Source organism: Salvelinus namaycush, chromosome 20 (genome assembly GCF_016432855.1).
Source record: "Salvelinus namaycush isolate Seneca chromosome 20, SaNama_1.0, whole genome shotgun sequence".
NCBI lineage: Eukaryota > Metazoa > Chordata > Actinopteri > Salmoniformes > Salmonidae > Salvelinus > Salvelinus namaycush.
Genome location: NC_052326.1, coordinates 38,388,599 through 38,407,971, shown reverse-complemented (window position 1 = coordinate 38,407,971; position 19,373 = coordinate 38,388,599). Strand labels below are relative to the sequence as shown.

Genomic DNA, 19,373 nt, shown 5'->3' with positions numbered 1-19,373 from the left:
TCGGCTACGATGCGTCTGATATTTCTGCTCAGATAGCACTGACCAAACTTAAGAGCGCCGTCTGCTGTATCGGAGGGGAAGCCAATTTGTATTGAAAAACACATTTCAAGAATTATAAAATCAACAGTAGTTGATTGCTTCAGGTAAGTTTAGGGCACATAATGAACTGAAATGACCCTGGCACTCAGATTTTTCCAAAGTAGCTGTAACAACCACTTTCTTAGGTTGACATGTCTTTTGAATGTTTTCAGTCATCCTCACGCTATTTGCATACTGTATATAGACTTAATTTTTTTCCTATTGTGTTATTCACTGTACGCTTGTTTATTCCATGTGTAACTCTGTGTTGTGGTTGTGTTGCACTGCTTTGCTTTATCTTGGCCAGGTCACAGTTGTAAATGAGAACTTGTTCTCAACTAGCCTAACTGGTTAAATAAAGGTGAAATAAAAAAGTCCTCGAGACTGGTGAATAGCAACTATTCATGAAAGCCTTTTTATTATGTACAACACCCTTTAGACATTTACATCAGAACAGGCTCAAGCAGGTACAGATACACAACCAACAGGCTCATCATCCAAGATCATACAACTCTGATCAGCAGATATCTGATCACAGTTGACATGGGACAGGACCAACTGGTACTCCAACCACTAAGGCCAGTTGACACATGCTAGCAGTGGAAAGTGTCAGTTGAATTCAGACATGGTGTATGAACATTACAAATAGGTTCAAAGTCAGACAGCAGATTCATAGTCCCTGAGAAGCTGCTTTTTCACATTTTAAGACTAGAAAACACTATTTGTAACAAAAGGTTGAACAGAGAGCAGGTTGGATGTTAAACAATCAACTGTGTTGAATTGTTCAGTAAAATAATTGGGTAGGTTTAAAACATTGTCCAAAATGGTATTTCATCCAAACACACGTGTTGACCAACATACAATACAAATAAAAAAGGGGGGAAAAATAGGTAGGCGAAACTAGAGGAACATGGTAGTTGTATTTAAAAAGGGACTAATTTCAGAGTTAACTTCTATAATACAAACCTGAAAAACAAATCTTACTTTTAGGTCCAAATACTTGAGGGTAAACATTCACTTAATATTTCAAATATAGCTAACTCAAAGTTCCCACAACCACTTTACATTTACCGTTGTATCAGTTCAGAACTTGAGGTGAACAAAACTTTGTACATGATTTTTGGAGCGTCAGTCTGACAGTAGACATGAGCTCAAGGCAAACGCAGGAGCAGGCTAACGATTGTAATTGCAGCAGCAGTCTGACACCCTGCTAGACCAGTTAGTTATTGTAGCTCTTCCATTTAAAGCAGTTTTCTAAGCATACACAGATTCAGTCTTTCTGCAACAAACAATGATCCATGGGTGACAGGACTGGCAGCTAAGATCACAAGCTCGTCTTTACAATGCAAGATGGTAATTCCTGAGGATGTTTGAAAAATATATTTGTATATCATTCAACAAATTGTTTGCTTTTTCCATGTTATCTTTCAGGACAAAAAAAATAAAGCCAAAAAAATAAAAGTATAAAGTATATCACTACTAGTGTCAAATAATCAAAAAGGTACAGAAATTAAAATACATAAAGGATCGTTTTCCCAGGACAAAAGGTAACAACTATGAATGAAATAGTAAAGAGTAAAAACAATACCATCTAAAAATGTAAAATATAATGCATTTTATTTTTTATTTAATTAACATTAGTCCCCTCTGACATGTTGGAGCGAGCAACCAGTCTACTACCATGAAATGGGCTGAGAGATGGTGAAGGTGGTTGGAGATCTTCAGTAACATTGATGCCCTGCAAGTTTGTCTGGTAGTAGGTTAAAGTTCAACTGGTGTTAGTTCAGGTGGTTGACTGAGGGTTTTTGATTAGTTCCGGTGGTGAAATTCTATTGGTGGTGATGAATGTAGGAGTTACTCTAGGTCAAGGGTCAGTCAGGGGTCATGAATGGGGTATCAGGTTACATGAACATTTGCATTACTCAAGGTCAAGGGTCGGTCAGGGGTTGTGAACGGGGTATAAGGTATCAGGTGACATGAACATAAGCGTTACTCAAGGTCAAGGGTCGGCCAGGGGTCGTGATTGGGTTAGCAGGTAGGCCAGTCTAGCTGTCAATCATCTCAGACAGCTCCAGCAGATAGTCGTCCTCTCCCTTGCCGGGGTCCAGCTCCAAGTCGTCTTCCAGACGGTCATCTGTGAACTCGATCATCAGTTCGTCAAATTCGTCCATGGCGGAGGAGCTAACGGTGGGCCGCCGAGCCTTGGGCTGGGTGGGCGTCTTCACCAAAGGACTGGTGAGGAGAGCAAGAGGAGCATAGTTCATTTAACCTCATTCAGCCATGGAAGTTTGGGTTTATTTTATATTTAACCATATGACAGTATAAAGGTGAGTTGTAACCATAGCGCGGTTTGCCAGTGTTACCTTTGTGGGACTATGTAGGTATCTGGGGCTGCTGTGGGGATGGCTGGGCTGTGCTGTTTGACAGGGACCGCCTGGAACTCCTCTCTCAGGGGACTGGAGCTGTGGCCCAGGCCCGGGATAGTGGGAGGACTCCTAGGAACCATCGGACTTATTTGGGCCTGAATTCTGGAGAAGGGAAAGGACACCTGGAGAAAACACACAAGGTTATCAACACAGTATATAATAACAGTGGTTTTATGAAGTACATCTCTATAACATCAAAGAAATCCTGTCACAGAGAGAGCTTGAGGTTTGAGACCTACCTCTCTCAGTTTGCAGGGCAGCTCCTGTGGTGGCTCTTCCTGTGCTGTGGAGGTGCAGTTGAGGGGTTTGACTGCAGCAACAGCAGATCTTTCTGCTGCTCTCCTTTTCTGGCCTGGCTTTACCTGGGCAGCCGGCTTCATCACAGAAGGCCTCACGTTCAGCTTGGGCCTTACTGAAACAGCACACAGGAGGTAAGACTAATATTTTGGAGTTGATCTTTGCATAAACTAAGGGGATTTTTTTTTCTCTGCAGGCACGTACCTTTAGCTTCAGTAGCTTGCCCAGCCTTCTCAACTGGAGCCTCTTCCACAGAGGGCCTAGAGGAGGTAGCTGATGCTAAGGCAGCCTGCTTGGGGGGACTGGAACCTCCTGGGGAGCCTCTCTCCCTCTTGCCTGGGGCAGTGCTGAAGCTCCTGGGGCTGAGGGAGGGGGAGTCTGGCTCAGCCTGCCTTAGTGGAGTCCCCTGTTGGGGGGGTAGGGTGGCACAGAGCAGAGGGGATGGGGCCTTGGGAGCATGGGCAGGTGCCTCCAGGGTGATGGTGGGGGGCAAGGAGGCGGCAGAGGGGCTCACCCACACCCTCTTCTCCCTCTGGGGGGCAGGGCCTCCGGCCTGTTTCTGGGTAGATTCAGCCTTGGCGAAGCCCTCTGATTGGCTGGTGGACGAGGCCTGCTCTGAGTGGCTGGTGGACGAGGCCTGCTCTGAGTGGCTGGTGGACGAGGCCTGATCTGAGTGGCTGGTGGACGAGGCCTGCTCTGAGTGGCTGGTGGACAAGGCCTGCTCTGAGTGGCTGGTGGACAAGGCCTGCTCCTCCTGCAGCTGTTGCCTGCGGAGCCTCTTCTCATGCATGATCTCCTCAAAGGTCTTCACATTCACCCTGCTACCGTTAGCAGGGGTGGCCTAAAGGGACAGAGATACTCAGTGATTAACCGCTCTGATTCAGAGTAGGACTACATATTTGGATCTAAGGTATTCAGACAGGACACACATGATAGAAGGTATGGAAGTCTTACCTCAGTAGCAACAGCAGCAGGCTCAGCTGGCTTCTCTTTCTCGGTCACCTCGGATGTCTTCTGGGTGGTAGTGCTGGCAGCTGTAAGGACAACAAAATAATGTCTTAGAATAATACATAACACTACAGCTAGTGGTTGTTATGAGCAATTGGAAAATGGTTCCTGAATCAATCTACAAATAATTCACAAATTAAAAATATTTGGGATGCACGATAGGTCGGTGAACATATCGGAATCAGCTGATATTAGCTAAAGATGCCGGTATCGGCCCGATGTCTAGTTAACAGCGATGTGCAAAACCAATGTCAAAGCTGACGTGCATACCAAAATAACGTAGGTACATGACGCCTCGTAAAATTTGGCGCTACGCAGCATTCCTAACCTAGCCCACAATGGGTGCTGTGTGGATCGAGCAGTCAACAAGTCGAGCAGCCATTTAAAAGACTAAGAGCATTTCAGCAAGACAACTCAAAGGCGAAATCCATTAACGCCAAGATAATGGAATTCATTGCCCTTGACAATCAACTGTTCTGTTATGGGTGATGTTGGCTTTCGCGACTGGTCGGCACCAGTACACACTACCAAGTGAGCTATTTTTCAGATGTTGCCCTACCGGAGTTACACAGTAATAGCGTCACTGCTATTAGCTTCAATACATACTATGGAACGCCGTTTGAGTCTTTGATTGTCAAATAACATTATTTGACAATAACACAGTTCTATTATAGAATGTTGTGTGTTCTGAATTTGCATGTGCAAGCCAAGTGCCACCACTACCATCAGTAGCACTGTTAAAGCTGTACAAAAAAAGTCTGCAAACAAGCAAACACCGGCCACGAACTATGTGTTTACAATACCAAGTTGGTAATACAGCATTATTTGTTCGACCGCAACTTCTGGGATAGCTAGCTAGCACCAATACAACCAGCCTGAAAACAATAACCAGTAGAAACTGCAGTCATTTTCATTATTAGCAATGATTTAGGAATCCTTGTAAGTATTAGCTAGGTAGCCACTTGTTGTTCGCCTATTGAAATTGAACTTCAGTTCATGAAAATAAATAGCTAGCCAGCTACTTAACCCTGTTGCCCAAAGCTAAAGTTATAAGCAGCCAGCTAGCTTCATCTGGCTAGTGAGGCTGGACCAGACCGGGTTATGTGTTGTGAAGCTAGCCACAATAAGGTTTAGGCACAATAGTGGAATTTGCGGTTTGCCTTCAAAATAAAAGTACCTATTTGAAAGTGATGCAGAAGGTTACAATTGGTGGAATCATGTCATATTTAGACTAGATAATGTTAAACAAGGTTGGAATGTGAAACAAAGAATTGGGGTATCAGTCTACTCGGTGACACCCACAGAACACAACTGTGAAGGGTTTACGCAAAAATTAGCGTTGCAGCTCTTATCGCGGGACTGTGACTGTGTTAAATCACCTCCCCAGTCAGCCTACTGTGTGTATTGACATTCATATTGCACTGTACAGCTTTACCTAAGGTTTGAGGATCAATGAAATGGGCTAACAGTCTACTCAATACCCAAGCAATGTTTTCCTAACATCCTCCTCAGAGTTATCAGACTCCAAAACATCCACGCAGAATTGTTTTCCCCCGGGAATAGTGTTCAATACACACAGGTTGACAATAAATGTGGCTCAATTCACAGTTGTTTCAGAGTCCCGCAATAAGAGCTATGACGCTAACGTTCTCTGGGTGTCACTGAGTAGACTGATACCCCATGTCATTGATCCACAATCCATAGGAAAGGCTGTACAGTGAAATAAGTGCAATACATCCAGTGTGATTAACAGATGTCAAATTAACAAATAATTGTCTTTTGTTGATTTATATAACATTACAACCTCATTTAGCATGATCTATTCAATTATGGCATAATTCACTGTCAATGACATACTTTTATTGAAGGCTAACCGCAAAGTCCACTTGTGGCTAATCCTTATTGTGGCTAGTTTCACATAGATGGGTCCGACCACCATTAATCAAATAAGAACTGTCTTATAAATTAGGGTTATTTTAGATGAAACCTAGCTATATAGATAGCCAGCTAACTATAGCTACTGAAACAGATGTTGTTTTGCTGTTTTTGGGGAAGAACATGGTTTGCGTCCATGAGCTAGCTAGCTTTTTTTATGACCAACACTGTAGGTGTACAAGACAACTTACCCGCATCATAGCATACGTGTCGATGAATCGTTGTGACATGAAATACGAATGATAGTGTAATCAATGTGTAATAACTACATAACATTTATGAACGCGTTAAATTATTATGTAACATGCAGTCATATTCAGGTCCTGATTGGTCAACAAGCTTATTTGACACGTCAAATAATGTTATTTGACACGCAAAAACCCAAACGGCGTTCCATAGAAATCCTGGTCAAGAATGAAATGACTGAACAAATGAACAACAAAAAAGCACAGCAAGTAAGTGAAAGAAACAGGTTTTGATTATGTTTTACTGGTAGTGGGGACATACATAAATGGCAACAAAATAACTTTTTGGTCAGTGTGGTGACTGTGTGTATAACCTTTATTTAACTAGGCAAGTCAGTTAAGAACAAATTCTTATTTACAATGACGGCCTAGCCCAGACGACGCTGGGCAAATTGTGCGCCGCCCTATGGGACTCCCAATCACGGCCGGATGTGAACACACTGGATTCGAACCAGTGACTGTAGTGACACCTCTTGCACTGAGATGCAGTGCCTTAGACCGCTGCGTCTACGTGTGTGTTAACTATTTAACTGTACTAGAATGCTTAACTTCTTTGGGACAGGGGGGCAGTATTGAGTAGCTTGGATAAAAAGGTGCCCAGAGTAAACTGCCTGCTACTCAGTCCTAAAAGCTAGAATATGCATATAATTAGTAGATTTGGATAGAAAACACTCTGAAGTTTCTAAAACTGTTTGAATGATGTCTGTGAGTATAACAGAACTCATATGGCAGGCAAAAACCTGAGAAAGAATCCAGCCAGGAAGTGGGAAATCTGAGGTTTGTAGTTTTTCAACTCTTTGCCTATCCAAGTGGATAGGCAAAGTGGAAATGGGGTCATATTGCACTTCCTACGGCTTCCACTAGATGTCAACAGTCTTTAGAACCTTGTTTGATGCTTCTACTATAAAGGAGGGGGGAATGAGAGGGGATTGAGTCAGAGGTCTGGCAGAGTGCCACGAGCTGGTCACGCGCATTCACATGAGGTAGCTTGCGTTCCATTGCATTTCTGAAGACAAAGGAATTCTCCGGTTGGAACATTATTGAAGATCTATGATAAAAACATCCTAAAGATTGATTCTATACTTAGTTTGACATGTTTCGAACTGTAACATGACTTTTCGTCTGAACTTTCGCCTGGACCTGCCTGCGCATCGTCAGTTTGGATTGTGTACTAAACGCGCAAACAAAAGGAGGTATTTGGACATAAATTATGGACTTTATCGAACAAATCAAACATTTATTGTAGAACTGGGATTCCTGAGAGTGAATTCTGATGAAGATCATCAATGGTAAGTGAATATTTATAACGCTATTTCTGACTTTGTTGACTCCACAACATGGGGGATATCTTTTTGGCTTGTTTGGGCTCTGAGCGCTGTACTCAGATTATTGCATGGTGTGCTTTTTCGGTAAAGCTTTTTTGAAATCTGACACAGCGGTTGCATTAAGGACAAGTTTATCTAAAGTTCCATGCATAACACATGTATTTTCATCAACATTTATGATGAGTATTTCTGTAAATTGATGTGGCTCTCTGCAAAATCACCGGATGTTTTGGAGTCAAAACATTACTGAACGTAACGCGCCAATGTAAACTGAGATTTTTGGATATAAATATGAACTTTGAGTCCTATGAGTGTCATCTGATGAAGATCATCAAAGGTTAGTGATTAATTTTATCTCTATTTCTGCTTTTTGTGACTCCTCTCTTTGGCTGGAAAAATGGCTGTGTTTTTCTGTGGCTATGTACTGACCTAACATAATCGTTTGGTGTGCTTTCGTCGTAAAGCCTTTTTGAAATCTGACACATTGGCTGTATTGCATGTGTGATTTCATTTAATTTTTATAGTAATTTATTTGAATTTGCCGCTCTGCATTTTCACTGGATGTTGGCCATGCGGGACGCTAGCGTCCCACATATCCCAGAGAGGTCAAAAGGCCGAAAACATTTAAAATATCGGTAGGTTTTTTTTTGGCAAGGAAAATATTGGATATTGGTATCAGCCAAAAATGGCATATCAGTGGCATCACTAAAAATATATATATTTACCAGAAGCTGGTTTGTTGATAAGCAGTATGCAGGACTTCTTGGCACCTTCCTCTTTGGAGGCCGGGGCAGAGCCTGGGATTTTCCCGTTAGACGCCTCCTGTCCCAAGTCCTGCATCCTGGCTGCCTTCTCCCTGCGGATTTCCTCCAGGGTCTTCACCTTAACTCTTCCCCCAGGAGGGGCCACCCGCATGGGCATGGCTGGCTCTGGGGGTCTCTGGGAGTTACCCAAAGCTGCTTCCACAGCCAGCAGCTTGGCCTTCCTGAGGCTGGGCCCCTGGTCCTCCTCCAGCTTCCTCTTGGCGTGGAGGATCTCAGAGAAGGTCTTCACATGAAGACCAGCTGCAGATTTGACAGCGGCACTTTTCTTTGAGGCCTTGGAAGCGGTGGTATCAGGGACTGAAGGACGATGGTCGTCCCCTTGACCCCGAGTCTTGGCTAACTTTTCATGCCTAATCTCCTCCAGGGTTTTGATGCGGATTACTTCAGACGCTGTAGTCTTGCTGTTGCTCTCAGCTGAGGGAGAGGTTACTTATCAACATTGACAAAAGGAGAATAGCTGTATACTGTTCAGATTGATACTGTTAAACCGTTTAAAAATTGTATTAGCTACCCAAAGCTCTTTACAGAAGAATATACGAAGTAACTAAATAATTAAAATAAAATCATTAGAATGACTAAGCAATTTTGAGACATTTCAATGAATCAATCAAATGTATTTATAAGGCCCTTCTTACATCAGCTGCTGTACAGAAACCCAGCCTAAAACACCAAACAATACAGGTGTAGAAGCACGGTGGCTAGGAAAAACTCCCTAGAAAGGCCAGAACCTAGGAAGAAACCTAGAGAGGAACCAATTAACAAGTATCAAGAGATACTTGTTAATTGTGAGAGGTGAGTTAATTATTACCTGATTCAGATGCAGCAATGGGTTCAACAGGTAATCCCAGTCTGTCCCTGACAGGTTTCACAGCTAAGGGTTTGGAGAAGAAAATAACATGAAAACCAGTCCTAATTCTACAAGAAAATGACTATCAACAATAGTTTTACTTCTTAGTATCAACAAATCCAACAATACAACTATTGTGTGGCACAGGTGGGTAACCCTGGCCCTAGAAAGAAACTTGTGTGGGTTCCTTTGTTCCATCACAGACACATCTGATTCAGATAAAGCACTAATCAGGGGCTTGAATTAATTAGTACAACCAGGGTCATTTTCATTAGGCACGGAGGACAGACTACCCATAAGAAACACACATTTTTCTTTTCCATTGCCATTTTTTTTTACATGTTCTCCATTGCGTGCCCTAATGAACACGACCCAGGTATTTAAGGAATATTTAGTTCAAGACCATCGACACAACATATAACATCAAGAACAAAGACTAAATATACCAGTTCAATTACATACACTTAAGAACTAGTATTCCTATAAGTCTGAGGTATTTCAATCCATTGTGGATATATTAAAGTTTCCCCTCGCTCACCTTTCCGAGGGGGCAGGTCCATTTCATCCTCCTCCATGTTCCTCCCGAGGCGCTCGGCCAGACGGCGGTTCATTGGCATGTCACCCCCGGCAGGAACTTCTAAAAGGTCAGAGGTTAATGGTCATGGAAGTTTAAGGTGTTGGTGATAGCACAACTAATAATGCCCAGTGTGATTTTGTAGCTCATGATTGTACAGTTGTGTAGCTACATGGACTGTCAGCGTTGTACATGTATACGCTCACTACTGTAAGTCGCTCTGGGTAAGAACATCTGCTAAATGACAAATGTAATGATTAGTGATTCTCAGATAGTAATGTTTGCACTCTTTCCTCCGAGTCATTCTTTAACTACGACAATACAAGACATTGTTTCCAGAAGTCTCCTTTGACTATTCTCTTCCTGAGCTTGTCCACAAAGTTGTCTCCCAGTCTCTTCACCAAACACCACAGGGGGCAGCATGCATATGTTACAAATTACATGTACATGACATGTAGCAAGTGTGTGTTCATATGTACTTGTGGGATTCACTTCAACAATATTCAAACTGGGAAAACATCTCATCTTGTTAATCAATGCATACACAATGGGGGCTCAGCTAGATCAGTGTTCAATGATTCTTACCATCCTTAGCTGTGAAGAGAGATGGACGGATAAAGGATTTCATGTTCTCCTTCTCGCTGCTCATGCCATTGTTTCTCTGATCTGAGCCTTGGCCAGGAACTGGATAACCTGAAAGACAAGGACAGTTGATAAACTCACACCATATCACTAACAGTAGGAGAAAAGATAAGTGCTCACTTATGAACAAACCTATTTTTTTTTATCACAACCAGAGTTTGTCAATAGTTTCTAAAATGACAGTTTTTCTAATATTGACGACGATACAAAAGGCAATGGTCGATGCATTTGGGAGGAGAGAGGAAGGATGAACTCACCAGCTATCCTCATACTGGCTTTCAGGGCTTTCCTCAGTCTGATCTCCTCCAAGGTTCTGACACCAAAGTTGAGCGAGTCATCTGTGTCCCCCAAAAAATGTGTTAGCCAATCACAGAGAGACAAAGAGGCCGCTCAAAGACAATGACGTCCCCTGACCACGGTTTTAAAAGAGGGTCTTTCTCTAACCCTCTGTAATGGCTACTTGAGACACACACAGCCTTGAATGGGCAAAGCTTTGAGAGGATTGTTCTTTCAAATACAAGACCTTTGAAATATATCCCTGTTGTCACGGAGGCATTAAATTATAAATTATTGATGTTATTCTTGAAGAATAACTTAAATGTCAATGACCTTAGTTCAACTGTTGTACCCCATCAGAACCTAAAATATTATCTTGTTTTACACCAATGTTTGTAAAAGTAAACGTAAACAAATACTGTATAGTCTCAAACCATGGGTAAAATATCCATAGCTCTATCTGAATTTGAGAGTGGTTACATTTCTCCAGCCACATCACTCAGCTTTTAAATGAAACAGTGGGGGGGGAAATACGCTTTGTTATTGATTCAACTTCTGATTGACGCTTTAAAAACAGGCATTGCGTTGGATGTTCATCTGTTCTATTTCTTTGTCCTCCTCATACCGGAGTTGGAGGCCACGGCCATCTTTCTGGGAGAGACCACTCTGGATCCGTCTGAGCCGTACCTGCTGTCCTCCCCCTCTGAGAACTGATCTGCATAGGTACACACACACAGGAACCTCCCTTAGTCAAATGGTAGTTCACAAATTAAATCGCAAACAAAAGTACTGTGTTTCCTAACAACATCAATACCATCTCCACCTTCAAATATAATTTACACCTAAAACTTTAATCACCTTGACGGTCTGCTCCATGTGTCTCTGCACTACTGCCCCTTTAAGAGCTCCATTCTGTCTCTGCATTGTGTATCTTTCCACTGCGTTTCTTTCCACTGCCCTGCTCCTTCTTATCCTATGGACTATTTGCTCCTTAATTGTTGTTTATATTGCCTTTCTACATTTTAGTCTAACTTTTGAGTTATGTTAAGTGTGTTGTGACCTTTGTAGATTGCACTTGAAATAAACTTGACGTAAATACACTACACAAAAATGTCATTGTCCTAGTTAAGATGTAAGAACAGTGTGTTTCTCACCATCTTCATCCTCATCATCATCTGCCGGATTGATGACCACAGGCGGGTGGGTAGGGCTGGGAACGTTCTCCTGTGTCTCCGCCTTAATGACCCCATGGAGCTGGGGGTTGACTGGGATGGGGGCAGAGACAGGAGGCAAAGGATCCTCATGAGGCTCCTCTTCCTCTGTCAGGGCGAAACCTAAGTGATAAAACCATCCGGTTCAGAAACTATTGACAAACTCTGGTTCTGATAAAAAATTGGTTTGTTAATAAGTGAGCCCAAATAGGCTATTCATCTCAGTCCTGAAAATATATATACACTGCTCAAAAAAATAAAGGGAACACTTAAACAACACAATGTAACTCCAAGTCAATCACACTTCTGTGAAATCAAACTGTCCACTTAGGAAGCAACACTGATTGACAATAAATGTCACATGCTGTTGTGCAAATGGAATAGACAAAAGGTGGAAATTATAGGCAATTAGCAAGACACCCCCAATAAAGGAGTGGTTCTGCAGGTGGTGACCACAAACCACCTCTCAGTTCCTATGCTTCCTGGCTGATGTTTTGGTCACTTTTGAATGCTGGCGGTGCTTTCACTCTAGTGGTAGCATGAGACGGAGTCTACAACCCACACAAGTGGCTCAGGTAGTGCAGCTCATCCAGGATGGCACATCAATGCGAGCTGTGGCAAGAAGGTTTGCTGTGTCTGTCAGCGTAATGTCCAGAGCATGGAGGCGCTACCAGGAGACAGGCCAGTACATCAGGAGACGTGGAGGAGGCCGTAGGAGGGCAACAACCCAGCAGCAGGACCGCTACCTCCGTCTTTTTGCAAGGAGGAGCACTGCCAGAGCCCTGCAAAATGACCTCCAGCAGGCCACAGCGTAATGTACAGATATGCATCTGTTGGTCACAGATACCTTAAAAAAAAAAAAAAACATTTTCTTCCGATTTTTCAGATGGTGCTGCAGCACCCTCAGCACCCCTACTTCCCACAGCTATGGGGGCATGGATTAGAAAACCAGTAAGTACCTGGTGTGACCACCATTTGCCTCATGCAGCGTGACACATCTCCTTCACATAGAGTTCATGAGGCTGTTGAATGTGGCCTGTGGAATGTTGTCCCACTACTATTCAATGGCTGTGCGAAGTTGATGGATATTGGCGGGAACTGGAACACGCTGTCTTACACGTTGAATAGGTGACATGTCTTGTGAGTATGCAGGCCATGGAAGAACTGGGACATTTTAAGCTTCAAGGAATTGGGTACAAATTCTTGTGACATGGGACCGTGCATTATCATGCTGAAACATGAGGTCATGGTTGCGGACAATTGGCACAATGGGCCTCAGGATCTCATCACAGAGATAATACACGTGGTCATACATGTGGTCTGCGGTTGTGAAGCCGGTTGGACGTACTGACAAATTCTCTAAAACAATGTTGGAGGTGGCTCATGGTAGAGAAATGAATTCAATTCTGGCAACAGCTCTGGTGGACATTCCTGCAGTCAGCATGCCAATTGCACGCTCCCTCAAAACATCTGTGGCATTGTGTTGTGTGACAAAACTGCACATTTGTGTGGCCTTTTATAGTCCCTAACACAAGGTGCACCTGTGTAATGATAATGCTCTTTAATCAGATTCTTGATAATCCATCCACCTAACAGGTGTGGCATATCTTAGCAAAGGAGAAATGCTCACTAACAGGGATGTAACAGATTTGTTCACAAATTGAGAGAAATAACTTTTTTTTGGCGTATGGAAAATTTCTGTGATCTTTTATTTCAGCTCATGAAATGTTGCGTTTATATTTTTGTTCAACGTATATCTGCTGATACACAATATCATGTCAAGATAAAATTCTGTCAAGATGCTGAGGAGATGAAGATCAGCAAGTTAACAGTGGCTGGGTCAGAGTCTACTCACTTTTGTTAGGCGGTACGTATTGGCCGTCTATGAAGCGTGGTTTCTCATGGTGGAACGCACAGTGAGGCTTCTGGCAGCCAGTAGGCTGGTTCTCCCAGTAACACGCCATCTCCTTCCTGTTTTTCTGAATGAGAGGAAGAGGTAGAGAGGGGGCATGTCAGAAGACGTAGTAGCATGACTTGCAACATACGAGTATTTTTATTCTATATTTTATTATTTTCGTTTTGGTTATTAAACGTTAAAACTAAGTTGGAATCCTTAACCTTAAGAAAAATGTCTACATTTGCGAGGCATACAAGACAATTAAGACATTGCGAGACGCAGATTTCCAAGACATATGCGCACGGTTCTGCCTGCCCCTCTCTCGCACTGGCCTGCCTCCTCTTTCTCTTCGCTAATGACACGAATGTGTGTTCAGTCTTCGGTCTGTTGCATGTAGAATATCTTAGCTTAGGCTACTCATGGGACCAATTTGTCACCGGGTTACAGTATCTTCGGGCCAGCACGGTGTACAGATGCAGCACATTTTTTTGAATTGTCTGAAAAGTTATCAACATGTTACTGTGTTCTGTCTGTAAAGGGTCGCAGTAGATAGAACTTCATTGCCCGGGCCCCTAGAGGTCATACATACGTAATAGGACCATTATTCTGCATTGTGAATTGACCTGGAATTTCTGATTTTTTTGTTGTGTTTTAACAAAAATCCTTTAAAAATGGCAGTTGAAACGATAATACAATGTTAATTTGTCACATCCCTACTTTATACCATATACCGGGGTACTATAAATACCAACAGTATGATTTTCAATACTGTTTAAAAAAAAATGATAAGCAGCCCCCCACCCCCCAAAACTTAACTTAAGTATAACTAAGATGTGAAAAATGATATCCAGCTCAGGACTCCTGCTATAAATTTGGTTTGTTGGCATCTAGCCACTTAACTAGCAAGTTAAGATCAAGCTTCTTGGTTACAGCAGAAACATTCAATCCCCTTCTGGAACTTGATCCCAGTTTCCTAAATTGTTTTGTGAGCTTTTTTGAAATAGCGCCCCATGGGGATATTCCTGAAATACTTTTTTTGTTTGTGACAAAACTCAGGCAATAATGAGCAAAGATAGTCTAAACACACACACAGATCGAGGAGATCTATCCTTACCTTAATCTCCATGTGGCGGAACTTGCAGACCTGTCGGAAGCAGCGGCTCTCCTGCCACAGGCTGCAGACAACTTCACTGCCTTTGGCGGCATCACAGTGTCTGAAGGGGCAGCAATCACCCTGCACCAGGAAATACAAACCACAACCATTTCAATACTTACACATCTGAGCTGCATTTACTGTCATTTACCCCCCCCCCCCCCCCCTCAAACAAAAAAAAAATGCTACAGTGCCCGATGCTGTTTTTGTTATGGCTCCTACTTTAGCACAGTTGGAGTAGTAGAAGAAATAGCAGTCATCTCCGTGGTTAGTCATGTTCAGGCTGGTGGACGGGATTCACTTCCGGGTCAGGGGTGTTTTCTTCAGGTCCAACAGGACTCTCCCTGGGCTGGCAACAGTGAAACAGGAGCCATGGTCATTTCTCTGGCAAGAGTGGATTTGATTGCTTCACTGTGGCGGCAACAACAGACAGTCCCTCCAGGATTTTGCAGGGATTTCTTGTTATATTTGCAGGCAAAAATTCTTGATTTTGCTGTGGAAATTCTGACATTTTGCATGGCAATATGCAATGATTGTCAAATGTCACAACTGCACTGACAAGGGAAAAAGTTTGTTGACATGTGGCTTTATTGAACCATATTATGCAGTAAATGTGTGGTGATTGGTTGAAATTGCGAACCTTCTTTGTACTGCGGTGATGGGTCAGTTTTATGCAATAATATTGCTATGATTTGGACTGTCTTATGGAGAAATAGTGCAGTGATATTTGCAAGCCCTCGCATTATGTGGGGTATTGGTGATTTTGCAAAAGATTGTGATAACAGAATCACTGAATCCTGGAGGGACTGAACATAACTCTACAGAGTTTAATTCTAAAGAATTAGAATTCCTTTGTGGTCCATTGTGACATATGTCCACGAAAGGAATGTGACTCGGAGTATAAGTTGCAGAGAAATTAGACTCTGCTTCAGGTTTGTTTGGCTAAATTCACCTGGCGTGGCTGAGAAGATTCCTCCCTTCCTCAAGCACTTCTATATGGTGTCTCCGTGACTATCATGGTCCTGAAGGAACACTCGATCCGTGAGACAAGGAAAGAGGAGTTCCAGAGACACTTGTCGTCCTACGACCTTCCTTCTGACTCTTTCCAGCCAGACTGCTAAGCATTACAGATGGATGGTGCAAGAATGGGGGGAATAATGTGAGAGAAGTGAGGTATTGCGCTCCCAGCAAATCATCCAAAAAGACTGGCAGGAGAAAAAAAAAAGAGGCTTTGAGAGAATTTCTTTTTTTTGTCAACTTCATAAAGGATGATGTCGAAAACATAGGTGGGATGGGGCTTCTAGGGATTCCAGCAGGCGACAATGAGTGGCTTTTTTTGTTGTTGCATGAAATCTTCAGTAAATCTACTTTTCTTTATAATAAACTCTATCCCCCATCCAAAGAGCTAAAGGAATGGACAAGAAGATGCTTCTTAACCTAGATTTTAATAAAACGAACACTCCCCTGGAAAACTGAAAATAAACAGAACTACAGTTTCTCACCCAAGTGTAACGAGAGAAAATGTAGAACATAACAAGGATGTGCCAACACCATCCACAATAGCGTGTGATAGAGCATAGGTCAAACTGAATTATATCATAACGGACTAACTACACAACTGAGTATTGTATAATCCATTATTGGGAGCTAAATCAGCGCATACTACTCGATACATTTGGATATCATCCCATTCCTTCACATTTAATGTATTTCATTTGGAATTATAAATGTGAAACTGTATATTGTGCGTCATTTGACATCTGTCCAGAGGCCCCCACAACACCAGGGAAAGGCATTTCAAATCATGTAAGCAGCTAAACAGCTTAATACAGCATCCCAGATTAAGACATATAAATATAAAACACTAAATAAATTACACTGAACAAAAATAAAATGCAACATGGAACTATTTTACAAGTTACCGTTCATATAAGGAAATCAGAACTTTTATTTACTTACAGACCGTTATATCCGTACACTAATACAGGACTAGTAGGTAAGGGAAAAAAGTCAGATTTTTCAGATGGTGCTGCAGCACCCTCAGCACCCCTACTTTCCACAGCTATGGGGGCATGGATCAGAAAACCAGTCAATTTCTGGTGTGACCACCATTTGCCTCATGCAGTGCAACACATCACCTTCGCATGGAGTTGGTCAGGCTGTGGATTGTGGCCTGTGGAATGTTGTCCCACTTCTCTTCAATGGCTGTGCGAAGTTGCTGGATATTGGCAAGAACTGGAACACGCTGTTGTACACGTCGATCCAGAGCATCCCAAACATGCTCAATGGGTGACAAGTCTTGTAAGTATGCAGGCCATCGAAGAACTGGGTCATTTTCAGATTCAAGGAATTGTGTACATATCCTTGCGACATGGGGCCGTGCATTATCATTCTGAAACATAAGGTGATGGCGGTGGATAAATGGCATGACAATGGGCCTCAGGATCTTGTCAAGATATCTCTGTGCATTCAAATTGCCATCAATAAAATGTAATTTTGTTCGTTGTCCGTAGCTTATGCCTGCCCATACCATAACCCCACCACCACGGGGCACTCTGTTCACGTTGATGTCAGGCCACTCAAACTGCACATTTTAGTGTCCTTTTATTGTCCCCAGCACAAGGTGCACCTGTGTAATGATCATGCTGTTTAATCATCTTCTTGATATGCCACACCGGTGGATGGACTATCTTGCCAAAGGTACAATGCTCACTAACAGGGATGTAAACACATTTGCGAAAAACAAGCTTTTTTGTGCGTATGGTTCATTTCTGTGATATTTTATTTCCGCTCATGAACCATGGGACCAACACTTTACATGTTGTGTTTATATTTTTGTTCAGTGTAGCAAGACGAATTAGCTACTAGAATTAATGTGCGAATACGATTTTCATCTTCAGTGCGTGGTAGTTACTGAAAAAACAAAACTCATTGGGACATTTAGTTTACCATTTTTACTCCACAACATGTATGATTTAAACTAAATTAAAATAATGTTCCAAATGACGATACCACAGGTCACTAAAACAGGCCTAGCATGTGTAATTAGCTAACGTTACTGTATGAACTGTATCTAGCCCCACATCAAAATAACTTAACTAAGATGCCGTTAGCTAGACACAATATGCCAACGCCAAGTTAACTGACTAGCTAAGAATTTTTTCTTGAAAACAATAGCTTTTGTATTCAAATAGCTAGTTAGCGCTAACTGGTTACCGTTACTGTGTCATCGTTTGGTTATTAGCTAGTTACTGTTAGATGAACTGGGTGGTCATTTTCCTTTATTAGGTAACGTTAGATTGTAATTTAATGTTACAGCTAGCTAGCTTTAGAATATGGTTAAAGGGCGTCGATGCAAGCAACTAACGTTACACTTCCAAATCCTGGCAAAACTCTGGCCTGGCTGCTAACGTCAGATAGCTAGCTCTCTGGCTGTTACTGTAGTTAGCGAGCCTCGTTGTAGTCAGCTAGCTAACTCAGACGTTTTACACCTCACTTCCAGTTAAAGTTTTCCCTTACATACAAATGCAATCACAACAACATTATTGAATAAAGCGAATTAGTTACCCTTAATACTAAAAGTGAAAAAATATATATGTTCCACTACAAGAGAGAAACACGTCCACCAGCGTCGGGTTCCTCCTGGCTGCGCAGGTCTGAAAAACGGCTAAAGAACGCTCGCTGGGCTGGAACACTAGAGCGAAGACAAAGCAAATTAATTGAAACGAACCTTCACTGAGCCACTTCTGATTTGAGTGATGTTTAGAATTATATTTTCTCCAAATTGCACAAAAAAATGCAGAGCTGTCAATTTTTGAAGAAGGCTTGGAGTGAGATTTGCCACATGCTTGGTGAATTTAATTGCCCCTTGGGACAACCCCCAATAAAATTGTACCGTTTAAAGCTAATTTCCTGCAATTCTACGTATTTTGACATGGTTTAGGCATATGACCTGGGTAGAGAATAAAACAATTACAACCACAGGTCAGGTGTATTCAGGATGCTTTGAACATTAAATGAATACTCACAATTCAACGACTTTGTTACTTTGAGATTTTGGGGGGGTGAAATGTTCAAATATGCTAATATTTAGTTGTTGTTTTTTTTAAATTGGTGGTTTGACACTCCATTCAGACAGTAATGAAAAGAGAAGGGAGGTGGCAAATGCTAAAAATAGTGGGAAGGTAGGAAGTAGGGATTGATCCCTGTTCTCAGGTTGAAAGTTATATGCAACATGTGCAGGGAGTTTTACCATTAAACCAAGGATCTGTACAGGAAATGTTTATATTAAATGGTTGATGGCAGTGTGTAAGCAAATCATAGATTGCAGTCTCCTTGTCCATAGACTGCTTGCAAGGTGAGGACACAAACATTTTGTAATTTGGATGAACTATCTCTTTGAAATAGGTCTGGAGAAAATCCTGCTTGCTCTCCAGGAGGGTTGGTCACCCCTGATCTATGTTTCCCAAGTACTGGGTATTTGAAGATGTTATTTTTTTAAATAAAAATGTATTTCTCAAAATGACCCAACCTTCAAGAAAAATCAAATGAATATCAATATTCAGGTGGTTTATGCCTACATAGACAAAATATGATGCCTTTATGAGTTGTGAGTCCCTCTACCATATCTGCCTA

The 19,373-nt window shown here is 42.2% G+C and overlaps 1 protein-coding gene across 3 annotated transcripts; it reads right to left on the bottom strand.

The window, feature by feature from the left end:
* Positions 1-466: 466 nt before the first annotated feature.
* LOC120065327 (zinc finger CCCH domain-containing protein 11A-like) lies at positions 467-18,599 on the bottom strand. 3 transcript variants are annotated; one of them, XM_039016234.1, is made up of 17 exons: positions 18,306-18,599; positions 15,691-17,130; positions 14,961-15,087; positions 14,700-14,819; positions 13,544-13,667; positions 11,632-11,811; positions 11,103-11,192; positions 10,459-10,539; positions 10,145-10,252; positions 9,524-9,622; positions 8,947-9,009; positions 8,040-8,552; positions 3,756-3,835; positions 3,006-3,642; positions 2,744-2,916; positions 2,442-2,626; positions 467-2,310 (listed from the first exon to the last, which is right to left on the bottom strand). In XM_039016234.1, exons 3-17 carry the CDS (start codon positions 15,012-15,014, stop codon positions 2,124-2,126), a joined length of 2,694 nt encoding a protein of 897 aa, XP_038872162.1. In that variant the 5' UTR covers positions 15,015-15,087; positions 15,691-17,130; positions 18,306-18,599; the 3' UTR covers positions 467-2,123. The 3 variants fall into 3 exon arrangements, with proteins under 3 accessions (XP_038872162.1, XP_038872163.1, XP_038872164.1); XM_039016235.1 differs by lacking the exon at positions 15,691-17,130; XM_039016236.1 differs by lacking the exons at positions 467-2,310; positions 2,442-2,626 and having other exon boundaries at positions 2,794-2,912.
* Positions 18,600-19,373: the final 774 nt, after the last annotated feature.

What these genes read in the sequence shown, in the direction of transcription:
- LOC120065327 (XM_039016234.1), bottom strand. Translation starts at nt 15,014, where the DNA reads ATGACTAACCACGGAGATGACTGCTATTTCTTCTACTACTCCAACTGT. An exon ending in GGACCTGCCCCCTCGGAAAG is followed by an intron (nt 9,010 to 9,523) that starts GTGAGCGAGGGG and finishes CCAAACCCTTAG; the next exon opens with CTGTGAAACCTGTCAGGGAC. An exon ending in CATTGCTGCATCTGAATCAG is followed by an intron (nt 8,553 to 8,946) that starts GTAATAATTAAC and finishes CCTCTCCCTCAG; the next exon opens with CTGAGAGCAACAGCAAGACT.